Source organism: Carassius gibelio, chromosome A10, assembly GCF_023724105.1.
Source record: "Carassius gibelio isolate Cgi1373 ecotype wild population from Czech Republic chromosome A10, carGib1.2-hapl.c, whole genome shotgun sequence".
Taxonomy (NCBI): Eukaryota; Metazoa; Chordata; class Actinopteri; order Cypriniformes; family Cyprinidae; genus Carassius; species Carassius gibelio.
The window spans coordinates 26976434-26992653 of NC_068380.1; the positions used below are offsets into that span (position 1 = coordinate 26976434).

The 16220-nt window shown below is 43.0% G+C and overlaps 1 protein-coding gene and 1 long non-coding RNA gene across 5 annotated transcripts in view; both read right to left on the minus strand.

Annotated features, from left to right (window-relative positions):
* Nucleotides 1-13047, minus strand: part of LOC128021615 (cytoplasmic polyadenylation element-binding protein 1) — a 54623-nt gene extending 41576 nt beyond the window's left edge. Inside the window, exons 1-5 of one of the 2 annotated variants that reach the window (XM_052608926.1) lie at nucleotides 12921-13047; nucleotides 12652-12820; nucleotides 12137-12285; nucleotides 2832-2896; nucleotides 2176-2365 (exon numbers count right to left, since the gene is read on the minus strand). In XM_052608926.1, coding sequence (XP_052464886.1) covers nucleotides 2176-2220 — 45 coding nt within the window. In that variant the 5' untranslated portion in view covers nucleotides 2221-2365; nucleotides 2832-2896; nucleotides 12137-12285; nucleotides 12652-12820; nucleotides 12921-13047. Of the gene's footprint in view, nucleotides 1-2175; nucleotides 2366-2831; nucleotides 2927-12136; nucleotides 12286-12651; nucleotides 12821-12920 lie in introns of both variants that reach the window. The other variant, XM_052608925.1, reaches the window with a different exon arrangement.
* A 1666-nt stretch (nucleotides 13048-14713) lies between these two features.
* Nucleotides 14714-16220, minus strand: part of LOC128021622 (uncharacterized) — a 39972-nt gene continuing 38465 nt past the window's right edge. For all 3 annotated transcript variants that reach the window (XR_008185620.1, XR_008185618.1, XR_008185619.1), the window contains exons 10-11: nucleotides 15877-15990; nucleotides 14714-14735 (exon numbers count right to left, since the gene is read on the minus strand). This is a non-coding gene — a long non-coding RNA (uncharacterized LOC128021622). The remainder of the gene's footprint in view (nucleotides 14736-15876; nucleotides 15991-16220) is intronic.

A 16220-nucleotide genomic window follows, 5' to 3' on the forward strand; every position in this document is an offset into this window, starting at 1 on the left:
ATGCTTTTAATATCCAAATCCGTTAAAGGATTTTTAGGCTGCATTAATTAGGTAAACTGGAACCGGAACACTTCACATAACACCGTACTTGCTACATCGTTAGAAGAATGGCATCTACGCTAATATTTGTCTGTTTCTCTCTTGTTCCGAGGTCACCGTGGCCACCAGATCCAGTCTGTGTCCAGATCAGAGGGTCACTGCAGTCGCCCGGATCCAGTACGTATCCAGACCAGATGGTGGATCAGCACCTAGAAAGGACCTCTACTGCCCTGAAAGACAGCGGAGACCAGGACAACTAGAGCCCCAGATACAGATCCCCTGTAAAGACCTTGTCTCAGAGGAGCACCAGGACAAGACCACAGGAAACAGATGATTCTTCTGCACAATCTGACTTTGCTGCAGCCTGGAATTGAACTACTGGTTCAGTCTGGTCAGAGGAGAACTGGCCCCCCAACTGAGCCTGGTTTCTCCCAAGGTTTTTTCTCCATTCTGTCACCGATGGAGTTTCGGTTCCTTGCCGCTGTCGCCTCTGGCTTGCTTAGTTGGGGTCACTTCATCTACAGCGATATCATTGACTTGATTGCAAATTAAAACAGACACTATTTCAACTGAACAGAGATGACATAACTGAATTCAATGATGAACTGCCTTTAACTATCATTTTGCATTATTGAGACACTGTTTTCCAAATGAATGTTGTTCAGTGCTTTGGCGCAATGTATTTTGTTTAAAGCACTATATAAATAAAGGTGATTGATTGAGTCCTCCTTTAGTTAGTATGCTGCCCGCGGTTGAAATCAGCTTCCAGAAGAGATCAGATGTGCTAAAACACTAGTCACACTAACACTGCCTGCATCACCTGGGCCACAGGAGAAAACAATGTTACAGCTTTGAATCTTACTGTTGAATCAATGCAGTAACACTGTTAACTACCATTGACATTGTACCAAATGTTTAGACTGAATATACGAGAACTGGTCCTCTGTGTTTTTGGTTAGTCTGGTTTCTCCAAAGGTATTTTTACTCCAGTATCGGCATCTTACAGATTTTTCTTTATTTCCCACTGTTTCCTTTGGCTTGCTTGCTCTATGTATGAAGACTAAAGCATTTAGCACCAACTATTAAAACAGTGATGTTTTTGACCATATAAACACAACAGTATGTCTTTCTGTAAAGATTCTTTGAAATGTTATGTATTTCGAAAAATGTATAAATGTCTTACTTGATAGTTTGCATATTGCTTGAACATTTCTATGTAAAAAAAAGAAAAAAAAAAAGAAATTCGGTAGAATTATTATATTATAATTGCAAGTTATAATTAACAATTATAAACTATTTAGCTCTATTTTTAGTTACTTTCTTCCTAGCTTGTGTGCCTCTTCCCCTCTTGTGGATGCGCGCATGTGGGCAGCTCCTGTAGCAGCAGGGGTGGTAGCCATGGTAGCGAGAGAGAGGGACAGTCGCCCAGCCAATCATATTTAGTAGCTGTGTTTAATTGCAGCCCCGAGAGGACTACAGACACACGATTTTTAAACTCTCCTTTTCAGAGTACTAACATTTTAATTATGTATTGGTATATAAAGACAGTTTAAACAAATTTGGGGAAAAAAACCTGCCTACCCTGCCTTTAACTGCCTTTTTTTTATACAGTCACAATTAAATATAATTGAAGGTATTTAAAAGTATGTTAGTAGATATATTATTATAAGTTGTACTGTGCAGTAGAAAAAAAAATGATTTTTTTTTTTAATCAGTGCTAAATAAGATAAAAGATAAAAGATAAAACTAGATACTACTAGATTAACAAAATAAAAAATTCTGTTGTCTTCCCTTTAGCCAAATAGGTAGGAAACCTTCAAATCCCATAATTCACTAGGCATGTTGCCATCTAAGGCCACTCCCACCATTCTGCTATGGTTACGCTTGACCAGAGTCAAATAGCACCTTGCTTTAGTAGATAATACTTTTTAGCAAACTTTTAGTCATAATGGTGTAAACTTGTATTGTTCCCTCCCGGGTGTAATAATTCAAAGAGTAAATGTTTAGCGGGAGTGAGTTACTTTCGGTTTCCAGTGAACAATCCAGCCCATTGTAGGCAGTGGTTAAAGGCTGTAAAGAATCATAAGTACAGAGAGAACATGCGGAAAATAATAAGGATATGATGAGATTCCACACCTCTGAGCAATCCGTATGTGTCTCGAACGAGCGGTTCAACCACATTAACTAGAAAGTTACTCAGGTCATCGGTTGTCTTGTACCACTGTAACGCCTCCATGATGATCTTAAAGTTCTCATGACTCAGGCATCATCTCAGCTCCACAATGAAAGCATTGCCTGTTTTTTCAGTACATGAATTCGTTGTTTTCTGAAAAAGCAGAAGACAGAATACATTTACTTCAATAAACATGGCCTGTTCCTTTTAATGTCCAAATCCATTTATTGTGATAATCTAACTAAATTAGAAGGTAAGAACTATCAATCCAAGGGGATTATTATTATTATATATATTTTTTTTATTAATGAATCATTCTGAAGACTGGAGTAATGATGCTGAATATTTATTTTTGCTATCACATGAATAAAATACTTTAAATGATAATAATAGATTAATATATATATATATATATATATACAAACAGATAAATGATAGATATAGACAGATATTTATAGTACATTCTGATATTGTAAAATAATATGCATTTTTAATATGAATATCTGTTAAAATAATCCAGTTGCTGTATAGTCATGTTATTGACAGCATATTGAGGTCTACATACACAAATGGAACTAAAAATCACACAGCTCACAAAACTTCAGTCAGGATGCCTTACCTGTGTTGAACCACTTTAATTTTCCGTTTTCCAACTCTCGATTCACGATCCAGACGTTTGTCATGCTGGAGGGAATGAGAAGAGAAGTGACTCGCCTCCAGGGTTACAGACAAATGAGATAAAGGGAAAATTAGCACATAGTTATGTTACAGCATGTGATAAATCTTACAGACCTGCACAATGAGCTTATCTGAAGAAAGTAGAAAGATTTGAGTAACAGATCAAAAGTGTCCCTGATCATGATTTGTGAGGTAATGTTTTATACATCTCATTTATTCAGCAAAAAATCCTCAGAGAAATGTGATGTCTTGTGCCTATACAAGTCTTTCTCACAGTAAGCTATCTTGAATTCAGAAGATCTGGAAAATGGAGCAAACTTTGCATGGAACTACTTGTGGCAGATTAGTCAGATCCTCCCTGTAGTGACGTCATGTTATTGGTAGCCTATCTTCCCGCAGGGAGGTGTGTATAAATGGCTGTTTGGTGCGGGCCGGATGTGCGTCATCTGTTCTGTGCCTGCGCTCTTCCTGTTTACCGGCATTCAACAGAGGTCTGTGGTTAAAACACAGCCGTTTGGGCATTTTAACACCGCTTGTGTCATTTTGTGGGGCTTTGCGTACACTGGAGAGTCTATTGTAAACAACCGTTACGTGCGGTCTGGCTTGTTACACTGCCTAGTCCCAGGTACGTAAGATTTAGTATATTGCCAGAGGTTTTAGGTGATGTGGTGTGGGGGTCAGCTATGTTTATCTTTACCGCAGCATTCCCGTGTGTTTACCGTTTGAGTGGGGACATCCAATATATGCTGTTTGGCATCTACTTCATTTCTATCCCGTGGATACTGACGTCAGCTCTGCTTTCTGGTGTGGCGAACGGCTGCGTTATTTGGTATGTGTGTTTATATTTCCGATTGCTGTTCATAAACTATAACTAGTTTACTAATCGTCTTCTTATCTGTTAGGGGCTAAGACTGTGCGTGCTGCATTTCCCTACTACATATAGAAGCACGCTGCTGTTTTGTTCCTGCTGGATTTGCTTTCGTTTCTTTTCTGTATATTTTTGCTGTGTGTTTTCATCATTTTGTCCTGGGTGATTTAGCGCGGCCCGATTTTGGAGTTGTTGGTTAAAACCTGCTCCTACTGTGACTGTATTTTAAAGATCTTTTTCTCGTACGTTGGGAAATAACGAGTTCAAGGGCCGCGCTCATTCAGATATTTATTTCTTCATTTTCCCTTTGTGGTGTTTCTCATTTTGGACTGGTTCAGAATGCTGAGATTTTCTCTTGGACATTGTTGTCTTTAAATTTATTTTCATTTTCCTTTTGTGTTATTATCTAGCTGTTTAAGCTAGAATTTATTTCTTTTCTTTATGTTGGAAGGGTTTCTTTTGCTCCCCTGCATTTAATAAGTTTTTTATTGATTAATTTCTATTGCTTTGATTTATTTTGTTTTGTATTACAATTACAGGAGCTGTGTGTCCGACGGCAGTGAGGCTTTCCTTCACCGTGTGCTGTGTTATGCTGTGTGAGCACCACTGATAAAATCACGGGTATTGGAGTGAGTGTGGGTGTGTGTGTGTGCACTTAGTGTGATTCTCCTCTTTTGCTCCCTCTCTTAGCCCATTTGATGCCAATAGGCTACAGCTCCGAAGTAAATGTGAATCCTTATTGTGGATTGTGATTTCCAGCTTAGTAATTGGCTGGGTGACTATTATTCCTGCATTTTAAACTTTTGTACTAATAAACAAACTCTATTTTGCTACCCACGTCTCTTGCTCATTTTATTCAGTGGAATGAACCTGGGTTCCTTATAACATTTTAAGTGAACTGTGATTCCCTGGTATAGTCCCAGGGTGGCGTAGTCTATTGTATATCTCCTGAGTGTTGAATATTGCTGCAAAAAGACCACTTTGCCACATTTTGGCGTAGTCGGCAGGGTCCACTAAATTGAACAGAGACGTGGGTGAAGATTTCTTTGCCAGCTGGTATTGCCATTATTTGCTTTTCTTTTTATTTCACAGGAACAAGACAGCAGCGTAGACTCTTTGAAGGGTCTCTTTGGCTACCTCCCCTGATTGTGTTTCAGGTCCAAATTTTCTTTCTGCCCCGCCTTGCTTGGTGGTAAGTGTTTTACTAAAAGTTAGCTATGGCAGAAGAATTACAAGAACTTCAGGATCTTGTGGCCCAATTAAGAGCTGATAATGAGAGACTTAGACAAGAACAGACTCAAATTGTTATTCCAGGTCCCAGTACAGCTCCTATTTCTACCACCTTACCCTCTGGTGCACAGCAATCTGCTGGTGCAAGTGCCCCATCTACTGAGCGATTTGTGTTTGTTCCCCGAGATAGGAAGTGCCCAAAATTTAGCGGGAGACCCGGTATTACCATAAATGAATGGGTAGAGGAGGCCCAAGCCTGTATGCGGGTTCGCCATTTGTCTAGAGCTGATCAAGCATTCTTTCTTTTTGATCATTTAGAGGGAGAAGCTCGGGATGAGATCAGGTATCGGTCTGAGACAGAGAGGGGGGATCCAGATAAGATAATTCGGGCCTTAAAGGAATTGTATGGGTGTTCTTTGTCATATGTAGCATTGCAACAGGCATTTTTTTCCAGGAGGCAGCAGGAAGGAGAAACACTTTTAGAGTTCTCTATTGCATTGATGGGCCTCTTGGAGGGGGTAAAACAGCAGTCGCCGCATGCCATACCAAATGCAGAAGCTTTATTGCGTGACCAGTTTGTCGAGCACGTGCTCGATATTGGTCTTCGTCGGGAACTAAAACAATTAGTCCGCCGTGACCCTACCTCTTCCCTCTTAGATGTTCGTAGCGAGGCAATGCGCTGGGAGCGGGAGGGAATGCCTGGGGGTGCGAGAGGGCGAAGTCAGTCTGTACCAGTGGCCTATGGGGCCCAGTATGCCATACAGGGGGAGTCGCAGGTAGTTCGGTTGAGCTCCCCTCCCAAGTCGGAGCTAGCAGAGTTACGGGAAATGTTGAAGTCACAACAAGAACAGTTAAACCAACTTACCCAAGGGTTGGCTCGCTTGCAGGTCCCTAATTCATATAGCCGGTCCCCACGTCACAGTAATATAGTATGTCGGAGGTGCCAACGGTCTGGCCATTTTGCCCGAGAGTGTGATGGAGAACGTGTTCTCCCTCGCGCTCCAGCAGTGGGTACATCTTCGACTGGGTCTAGGCAGTTTCGATCTTCACAGCCGTCGGAAAACTAATCCCCACCGGGCTGCGGAGTCACAGCGCGGATGGGGAGTCATTTGACTCAAATGTTGTAAACCGTCTAAATTCTGTCTCTCGTTTGGTGTCCTCCTGTCCTCATCTTAATGTGCTCATCGGTGGTGTTCAAGTGCCATGTTTAGTGGATACCGGTTCCATGGTGTCCACGATCACCGAGAGTTGCTTTCACCAGTATTTTGAACCATGGGGGCAGGAGCGTCTTAGGTCGTGTCAATGGTTGCAACTTACCGCTGCGAATGGTCTTGCGATTCCTTATATCGGGTATATGGAGCTCGATGTCGAACTTTGTGGTAAAGTAGTACCGGAGTGTGGAGTGCTGGTTGTCCGAGATCCTCCTGGTGGCGCCGGTGGACATGTCCCGGGTGTTTTGGGGATGAATGTCCTTGGCCGGTGCTACCAGGAACTTTTTGGACAACATGGTACATCCCTTTTTGACTTACCGGTGGTGTCACAGGCCCCTAGCTCCGTCACAAAGGCATTACAACATTGTAGTAAGGTTAGTGTCCAGACCTCTGATCGTGTTGGGGGGGTTAGGGTGCGGGGGCGGGGCGTGTGTCACATTCCAGGTGGTACCATGAAGCTGGTAGCGGCAACCTGCTCAGAACATTATGCTTCCGGTCCCGTGCTGTTTGAGCCTCCAGATTCAGGCTTACCTGCTGGTTTGTTGGCCTCCCCCGCACTGGTTCAAGTGACCCGGGGCACGGTGTATATCCCGGTTGTGAATGTGGGTACCACTGAGGTGATTCTTTACCCCAGGACGTCTTTAGGCACATTGAGTGGTGTCTTTGTCATTAGTTTGCCAGAAGGTATTACTGAAGTAAGGTCCTTAACTGCTACTGTAGGCTCCCATAGTTCCTTGGTCCCCTCTACTGTGGAGGACCAGATTGATGCCATAGATTTGTCAGTTTTGGCAGGGGAAGAGCAAAGCCGGGTCCGGGCTTTGCTTCACAAGTACAAATTTGTGTTTTCAGCCCATGAGGGTGATCTGGGGTGCACTAACCTCTTGTCCCATGATATTCCGCTTCTGGACGATACCCCTGTCAGGCAACGGTACAGGCGTATACCACCTTCGGAATATGAGGTAGTAAAGTCCCACATTAATCAACTTCTTGAGGCACAGGTTATCAGGGAAAGCTGCAGCCCCTATGCGTCTCCCATTGTTTTAGTTAAGAAAAAAGACGGTAGTCTACGAATGTGCGTAGACTATCGTCAACTTAATTCTAAAACTAGGAAGGATGCCTTCCCTTTGCCCCGTATTGAGGAGTCCCTTGATGCCCTGACTGGTGCCCGCTGGTTCTCCACTATGGATTTAGCCAGCGGGTACAATCAGGTACCTGTCACTGAAGTTGACCGGCCTAAGACTGCTTTCTGTACCCCATTTGGCCTATTCGAGTGGAATAGGATGCCATTTGGTCTCTGTAACGCTCCCAGTACCTTCCAACGTCTGATGGAGAGGTTGTTTGGTGACCAACAATGCCAATCTTTGCTCTTGTATCTAGATGACATTGTGGTGTTCTCTTCCTCGGTGGCTCAACATCTGGAGCGTCTGGAAGTGGTCTTGGGTCGGTTAGGGGCTGAAGGACTAAAAGCCAAGTTAGGAAAGTGTGCCTTCTTTCAACGTGAGGTAAAGTATTTAGGGCATGTGGTGTCGTCTCAAGGTGTGTCCACAGACCCAAGTAAAATTGAAGTGGTAGCTCAGTGGCGCACTCCTACAAGTCTGTCCGAGTTGCGTTCGTTCCTGGGTTTTGCCAGTTATTACCGCCGTTTTGTGGAGGGGTTTGCCAGGTTGGCGGCCCCTCTGCATAAATTGGTGGCCGAACTGGCAGGTGGCAAGACAAAGAAACGTAGAGAGGTGAGTTTTAACGGTGCCTGGGGTGAGATTTGTCAGGATAGTTTTGAAGCCTTAAAGAGGAAACTCACCTCTGCCCCTGTGCTTGCCTACGCAGATTTTACTCTGCCATTTATTCTGGAGGTTGACGCTAGTTTCAGTGGTCTTGGGGCAGTTCTTTCCCAAGAACAGGGAGGAACCGTGCGGCCAATTGCATATGCCAGCCGCAGTCTTAGGCCCACTGAGCGCAATATGAACAACTATAGCTCTATGAAATTAGAGTTTTTGGCGCTCAAGTGGGCCATGGCTGAAAAGTTCCGTGAATATTTGTTGGGGCACAAATGTGTTGTTTTCACCGACAACAATCCCCTTAGCCATCTATCATCGGCAAAGCTTGGGGCGACTGAACAGCGTTGGGCAGCACAACTTGCAGCTTTTGATTTTGAGGTGAGGTATCGATCAGGCAGATGTAATAGAAACGCAGATGCTCTGTCGAGGCAGCACCCACTCGACTCTAGCATGTTAGGGGACTTGCTTCCAGGCACTGCAGTTCCTCGTGCTGTACAGCAGGGGGCTGGTACGCAGGTAGCTGTTCAAGCCACTCAAGCGGTGATCACAGCCCTGCCCAGTTATACCACTGCAGAATTGAGCTCTTTGCAACAGGCAGACCCTGTGATTAATGAAATTTTGCCCTTTTGGAAACGAAAGGTGTTCCCTAGAGCGGAAGAACGCAAACGGTTGTCTAGGCTGGGATTGATCCTGCTTCGTCAGTGGGATCGGTTCATTGAGAGAGAGGGTGTATTGTATCGACGAGTGTTCCGCTCTGATGGGGGTGAGGAGTGTTTTCAATTGATTTTACCCACTACCTTAAAATCTGAGGTTTTGAGGCAGCTTCATCAGGAGCATGGGCACCAGGGGAATGAGCGTACCACTGAGTTGGTACAGCAGCGGTGCTATTGGCCTGGAATGTCCTCAGAAGTGGCACGATGGTGCCAGGAGTGTGAAAGGTGCCAAGTTGCTAAGCATGGGGGTCCCACTGCCCGTAGTTTTATGGGCCATTTGTTGGCATCAAGACCTAACGAGATCGTAGCCATTGACTTTACTGTGCTTGAACCCTCTCGTTCAGGAGTTGAAAATGTCATCGTGATGACTGATGTCTTCACGAAGTACACCATGGCTATCCCCACACGGGACCAACGGGCGGAGACTGTGGCCCAGGTTCTTGTGGCCGAGTGGTTTTACAAGTTTGGGGTCCCTGGTCGGATTCATTCCGATCAGGGCCGTAACTTTGAATCCTCTCTCATCCAGCAGCTCTGTCAGTTGTACAAGGTCGAGAAGTCTCGCACTACTCCTTACCATCCGGCTGGTAATGGCCAATGCGAGCGCTTCAATAGGACGTTGCATAATCTCCTCCGTACATTGCCTGTTTCTCGGAAGAGGGACTGGGTGTCTTGCCTTCCACAAGTACTTTTCTGTTATAACACCACCCCGCATCAGACCACTGGTGAGTCCCCATACTTCCTAATGTTTGGGCAAGAACCACGGCTCCCAGTTGACTTTTTGTTGGGCAGAGTCCAGGAGGTGGGGGTAGGTAATGTTCATGAGTGGGTTGTGGAACATCAAACTAGGCTCCATGTGGCCTTTGAAGGGGCACGTGATCGGCTAAGGGTGGCCGCGGAGAGACGTAAAACACATCATGATCAGAATGTGCGGTGTGTGTCACTTGAGGAGGGCCAGTTGGTTTACCTCCGTGAGTGTGGCATGAGAGGTCGCCATAAGATCCAAGACTTGTGGAGCCCAGTTGTGTATAAAGTAGTGAAGGCACCTGTTGAAGGGGGTTCAGTATATACAATTGCACCGGTTGATGAGTTGGGTAAGGTAAGGCATGTTCATCGCTCTTTGTTGAAGGCTAAGATTTTAGGGGACCGTCCAGTTTCGAGCCCTCAGGATAGGCCTTTGGTGGAGGGGGCGCTGCCTTTAGAGGATGAGCCAGACGAGGGCGATTTGCTACTGTTCGTCCCTGAAACCCCCCAGGCTCAGAGTCCGGCTGTTAGTAATTTAGTCCCTGCAGCTGTCCAAGCTCCCTTGGATATCTTGGACCCTTGCCCCCCTGTGACGGTACCTGGGATACCAGTAGCCCAAGGACAACACCGTTCTGGAGAAATGGGTCTCGCTCCGGGATCTGTTACTGTGTCTGTAGGCCCACCAGGCACTGAGGTAATGGCTTTGCGGAGATCAACGAGACCCAGAGCAGGCCAGCACTCCAATGTCCATCACCTGCCACGGTCAGTGGAGGTGCCTGGTGAGGCTGTGCCCCTAGGTGGGTCTGTCTCTAGTGGGATCTCTGTCATTTACAGGCCTTGGAATTGATAAGTGGGGTTGCCGTATTCTATCGTCGGGGCGACGATACAAAAAGTAGGGGTAGATTGTGGCAGATTAGTCAGATCCTCCCTGTAGTGACGTCATGTTATTGGTAGCCTATCTTCCCGCAGGGAGGTGTGTATAAATGGCTGTTTGGTGCGGGCCGGATGTGCGTCATCTGTTCTGTGCCTGCGCTCTTCCTGTTTACCGGCATTCAACAGAGGTCTGTGGTTAAAACACAGCCGTTTGGGCATTTTAACACCGCTTGTGTCATTTTGTGGGGCTTTGCGTACACTGGAGAGTCTATTGTAAACAACCGTTACGTGCGGTCTGGCTCGTTACACTGCCTAGTCCCAGGTACGTAAGATTTAGTATATTGCCAGAGGTTTTAGGTGATGTGGTGTGGGGGTCAGCTATGTTTATCTTTACCGCAGCATTCCCGTGTGTTTACCGTTTGAGTGGGGACATCCAATATATGCTGTTTGGCATCTACTTCATTTCTATCCCGTGGATACTGACGTCAGCTCTGCTTTCTGGTGTGGCGAACGGCTGCGTTATTTGGTATGTGTGTTTATATTTCCGATTGCTGTTCATAAACTATAACTAGTTTACTAATCGTCTTCTTATCTGTTAGGGGCTAAGACTGTGCGTGCTGCATTTCCCTACTACATATAGAAGCACGCTGCTGTTTTGTTCCTGCTGGATTTGCTTTCGTTTCTTTTCTGTATATTTTTGCTGTGTGTTTTCATCATTTTGTCCTGGGTGATTTAGCGCGGCCCGATTTTGGAGTTGTTGGTTAAAACCTGCTCCTACTGTGACTGTATTTTAAAGATCTTTTTCTCGTACGTTGGGAAATAACGAGTTCAAGGGCCGCGCTCATTCAGATATTTATTTCTTCATTTTCCCTTTGTGGTGTTTCTCATTTTGGACTGGTTCAGAATGCTGAGATTTTCTCTTGGACATTGTTGTCTTTAAATTTATTTTCATTTTCCTTTTGTGTTATTATCTAGCTGTTTAAGCTAGAATTTATTTCTTTTCTTTATGTTGGAAGGGTTTCTTTTGCTCCCCTGCATTTAATAAGTTTTTTATTGATTAATTTCTATTGCTTTGATTTATTTTGTTTTGTATTACAATTACAGGAGCTGTGTGTCCGACGGCAGTGAGGCTTTCCTTCACCGTGTGCTGTGTTATGCTGTGTGAGCACCACTGATAAAATCACGGGTATTGGAGTGAGTGTGGGTGTGTGTGTGTGCACTTAGTGTGATTCTCCTCTTTTGCTCCCTCTCTTAGCCCATTTGATGCCAATAGGCTACAGCTCCGAAGTAAATGTGAATCCTTATTGTGGATTGTGATTTCCAGCTTAGTAATTGGCTGGGTGACTATTATTCCTGCATTTTAAACTTTTGTACTAATAAACAAACTCTATTTTGCTACCCACGTCTCTTGCTCATTTTATTCAGTGGAATGAACCTGGGTTCCTTATAACATTTTAAGTGAACTGTGATTCCCTGGTATAGTCCCAGGGTGGCGTAGTCTATTGTATATCTCCTGAGTGTTGAATATTGCTGCAAAAAGACCACTTTGCCACATACTTTTTTATACTTTTTTTTGGACCCTGGCAGTATACATTAGCATCATTAGGAAAAGAGCTGCTCTGACATTCTATATTACATCTCATTAGATGATAAACAGTAGAGAGAAAGTAACACTGGTTCGGAAAAAAAGTGTTTGAAAGTGGACAAGGTCAAAAGTTTTAGACCCCATTTAGACCTGTATTTAGCCTCATCCACTTGTGATCCGATCGACCAAAACGCACCAGCTGTAAACAGGGCCTAAGAAAATCTCTTTCGCGATGTAATTCTTGTCTTACCCTTTCTTCCCCAACCATGGTGTCTTCCCTCACTTTGTTGGTTGTGTCATCAGGGACGTCCAGCAGGCTGACTGGTTTTCTGTCAATGTCCATCTCATATTGAATGAACATTTGGGCATCCCTATCACTTCCAGACTGCTCTTCTGACTCTAAAACAACACAATCACTTTTGCTGACTTGGTTCAATAATTTCAAAATTAATGCGTCAAAACAAATTATGAACGATCCAATCGGAGGGCTCTGTTTCCGTTAAATGATAGAATAAGCTCCAAGCATTATCTTATGTTAATGTTTCATTTGTTCAGCTGGGTTCAACAGTCTCAGAATAAGACCAAATTACAATTTATTGCTTAATTACTTGACTTGTATATTGATTAATGTATAAAAGTAATTAGGGAATAAATGGCAACATAAATTTCCAAGACTTTGTATGTCTTAATGAAAATCACATTCATCCAAGATCTCATTAAAAAAATACAGGGAAAAAAAAAAAAGTTAAATAGGGGTGATCTCACCTAATTTCCTTTTTAGGCTGGGGACGTGGGAGTCTACTTGTTTGGCCTTTCGAGATGTGTCAGTGAGCCAGACACTCTTATGAGGACAGCCGGAGCCTCTGTTGAACGGCCTGGTGTCTGCCTGCTTCTCACTGCTCTCTGCTTTTTCTTTCCTAACAGGAACTGGTCTCTGATAAACAAATCAACCAATAAATGTGCATGTCAGCTCCTATTAGTGTTAAAAGGGCATAGCAGATTTTTAGGGTAGATGAACAAGAAAAAAAACATACTGTTTTCTGCGCCGTCCGAAAGAAATGAACCACATCACGGACCATGGTACCGAAGTTATCATAAATGTTAACATATGGCCTCACCCAAGGAGGAAGCTGATTACGGGCTTTGGTGCCACTGAACCTGGATTACAATTCCAGAACATTAATATTGGAGTGCATGCTCTCCAGTCAAATTGGGAATTGCTGTTCTAGTAATTAGCGCTGACCTGTGATCACAGAGGAAGATGGCTCCGTAGTCTTCTCTGTGGCAGATCACTCTGCCAATGGCTTGATTCACAGCTCGATAGGCCTGCTGTCTGTACCACTCCTGCCCGGACAGATCCTGAACAACAACACAGACCATAAGAACCTTTACATCATGATCTTAGTCATCATTAAGATCATCAAAAAAAAAAAAAAATAATAATAATACTAATAAGAATATTTATTTAATAAAATATTTGTACAAATATTTGAAGATCATGTTATATTTTCTTTTGTTTTTTCAATGAATTATTAATACATAAAAATCACTATGTATTGGGGAGTTGTACCACAGTATCAATATCAAAGTACAATATCTATTAAAAGGTATTATCTGATAAGAGACTTCCTTTCTATTATATCATATTTGATAAAACCATTGCTTTTGAAAAAAGATTTTAAGATTTTGTGATTTATGGATTTATTTGCATTTACTGCCCACAACTTTTATTTGCAAACAAGGATAAAAACAGAAACATAAAATGGTACATGGGTACAATATCTGCATTCCATAAAAGAAACACAGTTGAGCATTTTGAAGAGCAGGTACCTTCACTCGGGTCCATCACCCTCGGGTCCATCATCGGGGGGAAGGGGAGTCCAGTGACAACAACACCTCGACAGTACGTGTCAGCAAAATCCAACCCTTCGCTTGCCTTGGGGAAAGATGGAAAACAAGAAATGTGTTGATATTACTGGTGTCGGTTCATAAAAGTAATTTTATTGCATCAAATATGTATAGTCTCACCTTTCCTCTACATACAGCGAAGAAGCTTCCTCCGCTGGAGTTAGGGTCTTTCAGCTTGGCATAATAGCCATCAATCACCTGCAAATGAATCCAATTTTAGAGCAGAACTGACTGAGGGCTTGTGCACATCAAGCTATGCTAGCATTTTGTTAGTATCTTCTGTATATCAAATAATACTGAGTGGTTACCTCAGTAAAAGTGCCTTTACCCCTCGGTTCAACAAACATGGGCTTCACTTTCTCAATGCGACCTGCATGTCCACTAGCCTGAGAGAGTGAAGACGATTGGTGCATAGTAAATTCAATTCTAAAGTTGGCAAAAGATGAACAAGGTACAGAAATTTACAAAGAAACTTAAAAAAAAGAAAAGAAAAAGTATTTCATTCATTTTAAAACCTAGCAAGAGTAAGAAACATGCTGTCTAACTTTTAAACAAATCATTGTTTTAGTTCTGTTCAATAAATCATCATGATTTTTTTTTTCTCGAAATCAGTCTGAATCAAAATCACAACTCGTCACTTAAAATGATCATCTCCAATTTGAACTGGTCAGTCAGCGCCAGCAACATACTGTATATCTTTAACACGGTCAGACCGAACACACTTACCCTCCAGAACTCCAGAGTCTTATCCATCACCGGATACGAGGGGAAGAACACCAGCAGTCCATGAGGGACCAGCCGTGTCAGATTGACTGCAAACCCAATCATATGAATATCATCATGCTGATCATCAGATCATTCTTGATAAGAGTTTAAGATCAGCTGCTGTGCTAGTCTTACCAAGAGTGTTTCCCATAGACGACATGTTTTCAGGAACAAACCTTCAAAAACAAAAGAGCAGTTTACAAGCCTCCTAACGGCTCACATTTAATCTTTCCCGAGTCATATAAACCGTGGGTCGCAAGACTGAGTGAGTAGGTTGTGGGGATGTGCAGTCAAATAAACAACAAGAAATGTAATTTAGTTTTTCTGTTGCAAGACTTATTTTGAAAGACGTGCATAAAAGCTGATGACTCTTTTGTCAGACGCAGTTTAAATAAAGCGTGTCTGAGAAAAACTTGTTGTCCTGCTTCAGTATCTGTTGTCAGGCTACTGTATGTCGGAGCCATTTTTCTGACTTGTTTTGAACCTCAGAAAAAAATTACTTTCCTGTCCTGTCAGCCATTACACTGCACTCTTAGGGTGCACTGCGGTGGCACACACTATACATCACTTGGTTATAAATAAAGCACAAAAATTACCAAAAAGTACCAGTAAATTCCGTAACTGGTACTTGTGTTAGCTGGGAAGGATTTGCATGCAGCTATGATGTTCATTCTATTAACCAGGAGCAGTTTCCATTTCATTAACAGTTTAGGCTAGTTTATGCTATTTTTGTATTTTTATTATGGTAACTGTTGTTTCTGTAACCCCAAAATGCCACTTTATTTTCTACTTTGTGTCATTGTGTATATTGCTAAATGACTGTGGTGGCTCACACCAACTTACTAACTTTATTGTATTTAAGGGATGGTTCCCCCCAAAATTTGGGGTGAAATAACCCTTTAACAAAAACTATTTTAAAACTGCTATTAAACAGCCTTACCTTATAGGCTACTTTTTATTCATCAGTATTAGTCATATCCTTAAAATTAATGTGCAGGTTAAGTAAAGTCTGATGGAATTTTTTTTATGTAAAATTCTTACAAAAATTGGGTCACGGGTTTAATGACCATGGGAGAACGTGGATCCCATGGCCAAAGCAGTAGAGAACCACTGATATAAACTTCTTCTATGGTACTTTTTGGACCTTGACAGCCTATGGTCAAATATAAATTAATTAATTAATTAAATTTCTCAGATCAAAATAATAGCACCTGGGTTTGAAATAGAAAGTGGGTGAATAATAAATGACAGTATAAAACAGAGGGTGTTGATGTGACTAAACAGCCCTTGATACACTACACTACTTGAAACACTCACCTCCTGTCAAAGGCTGTGCTCAACTTCACGCCGTCCGGACCTTTTTCAATGATACTGGCGGAAATCTGATCAGGCTGGATGACATGAAGATTCTCCAAGGATACAGGGAAAGGACTGCAGAAAATCAGCAGAGAATTAGTATCCTACCTGCATCAACTCATAAACCTCGGCAGGGACAGCTAGAAGAGAAGAGCACGAACATTTTCATTTCACAGGTGAAGGATGAGAGCGGCGAGAGAGTTCCACTGGTCAGAATGATGCTGCGTACTCCCTGTCCGAGCAGCTCCTGCATGCTGAACCCCGGAGAAAAACACCAGTAACTCAGCACATTCCCTATAAAATAT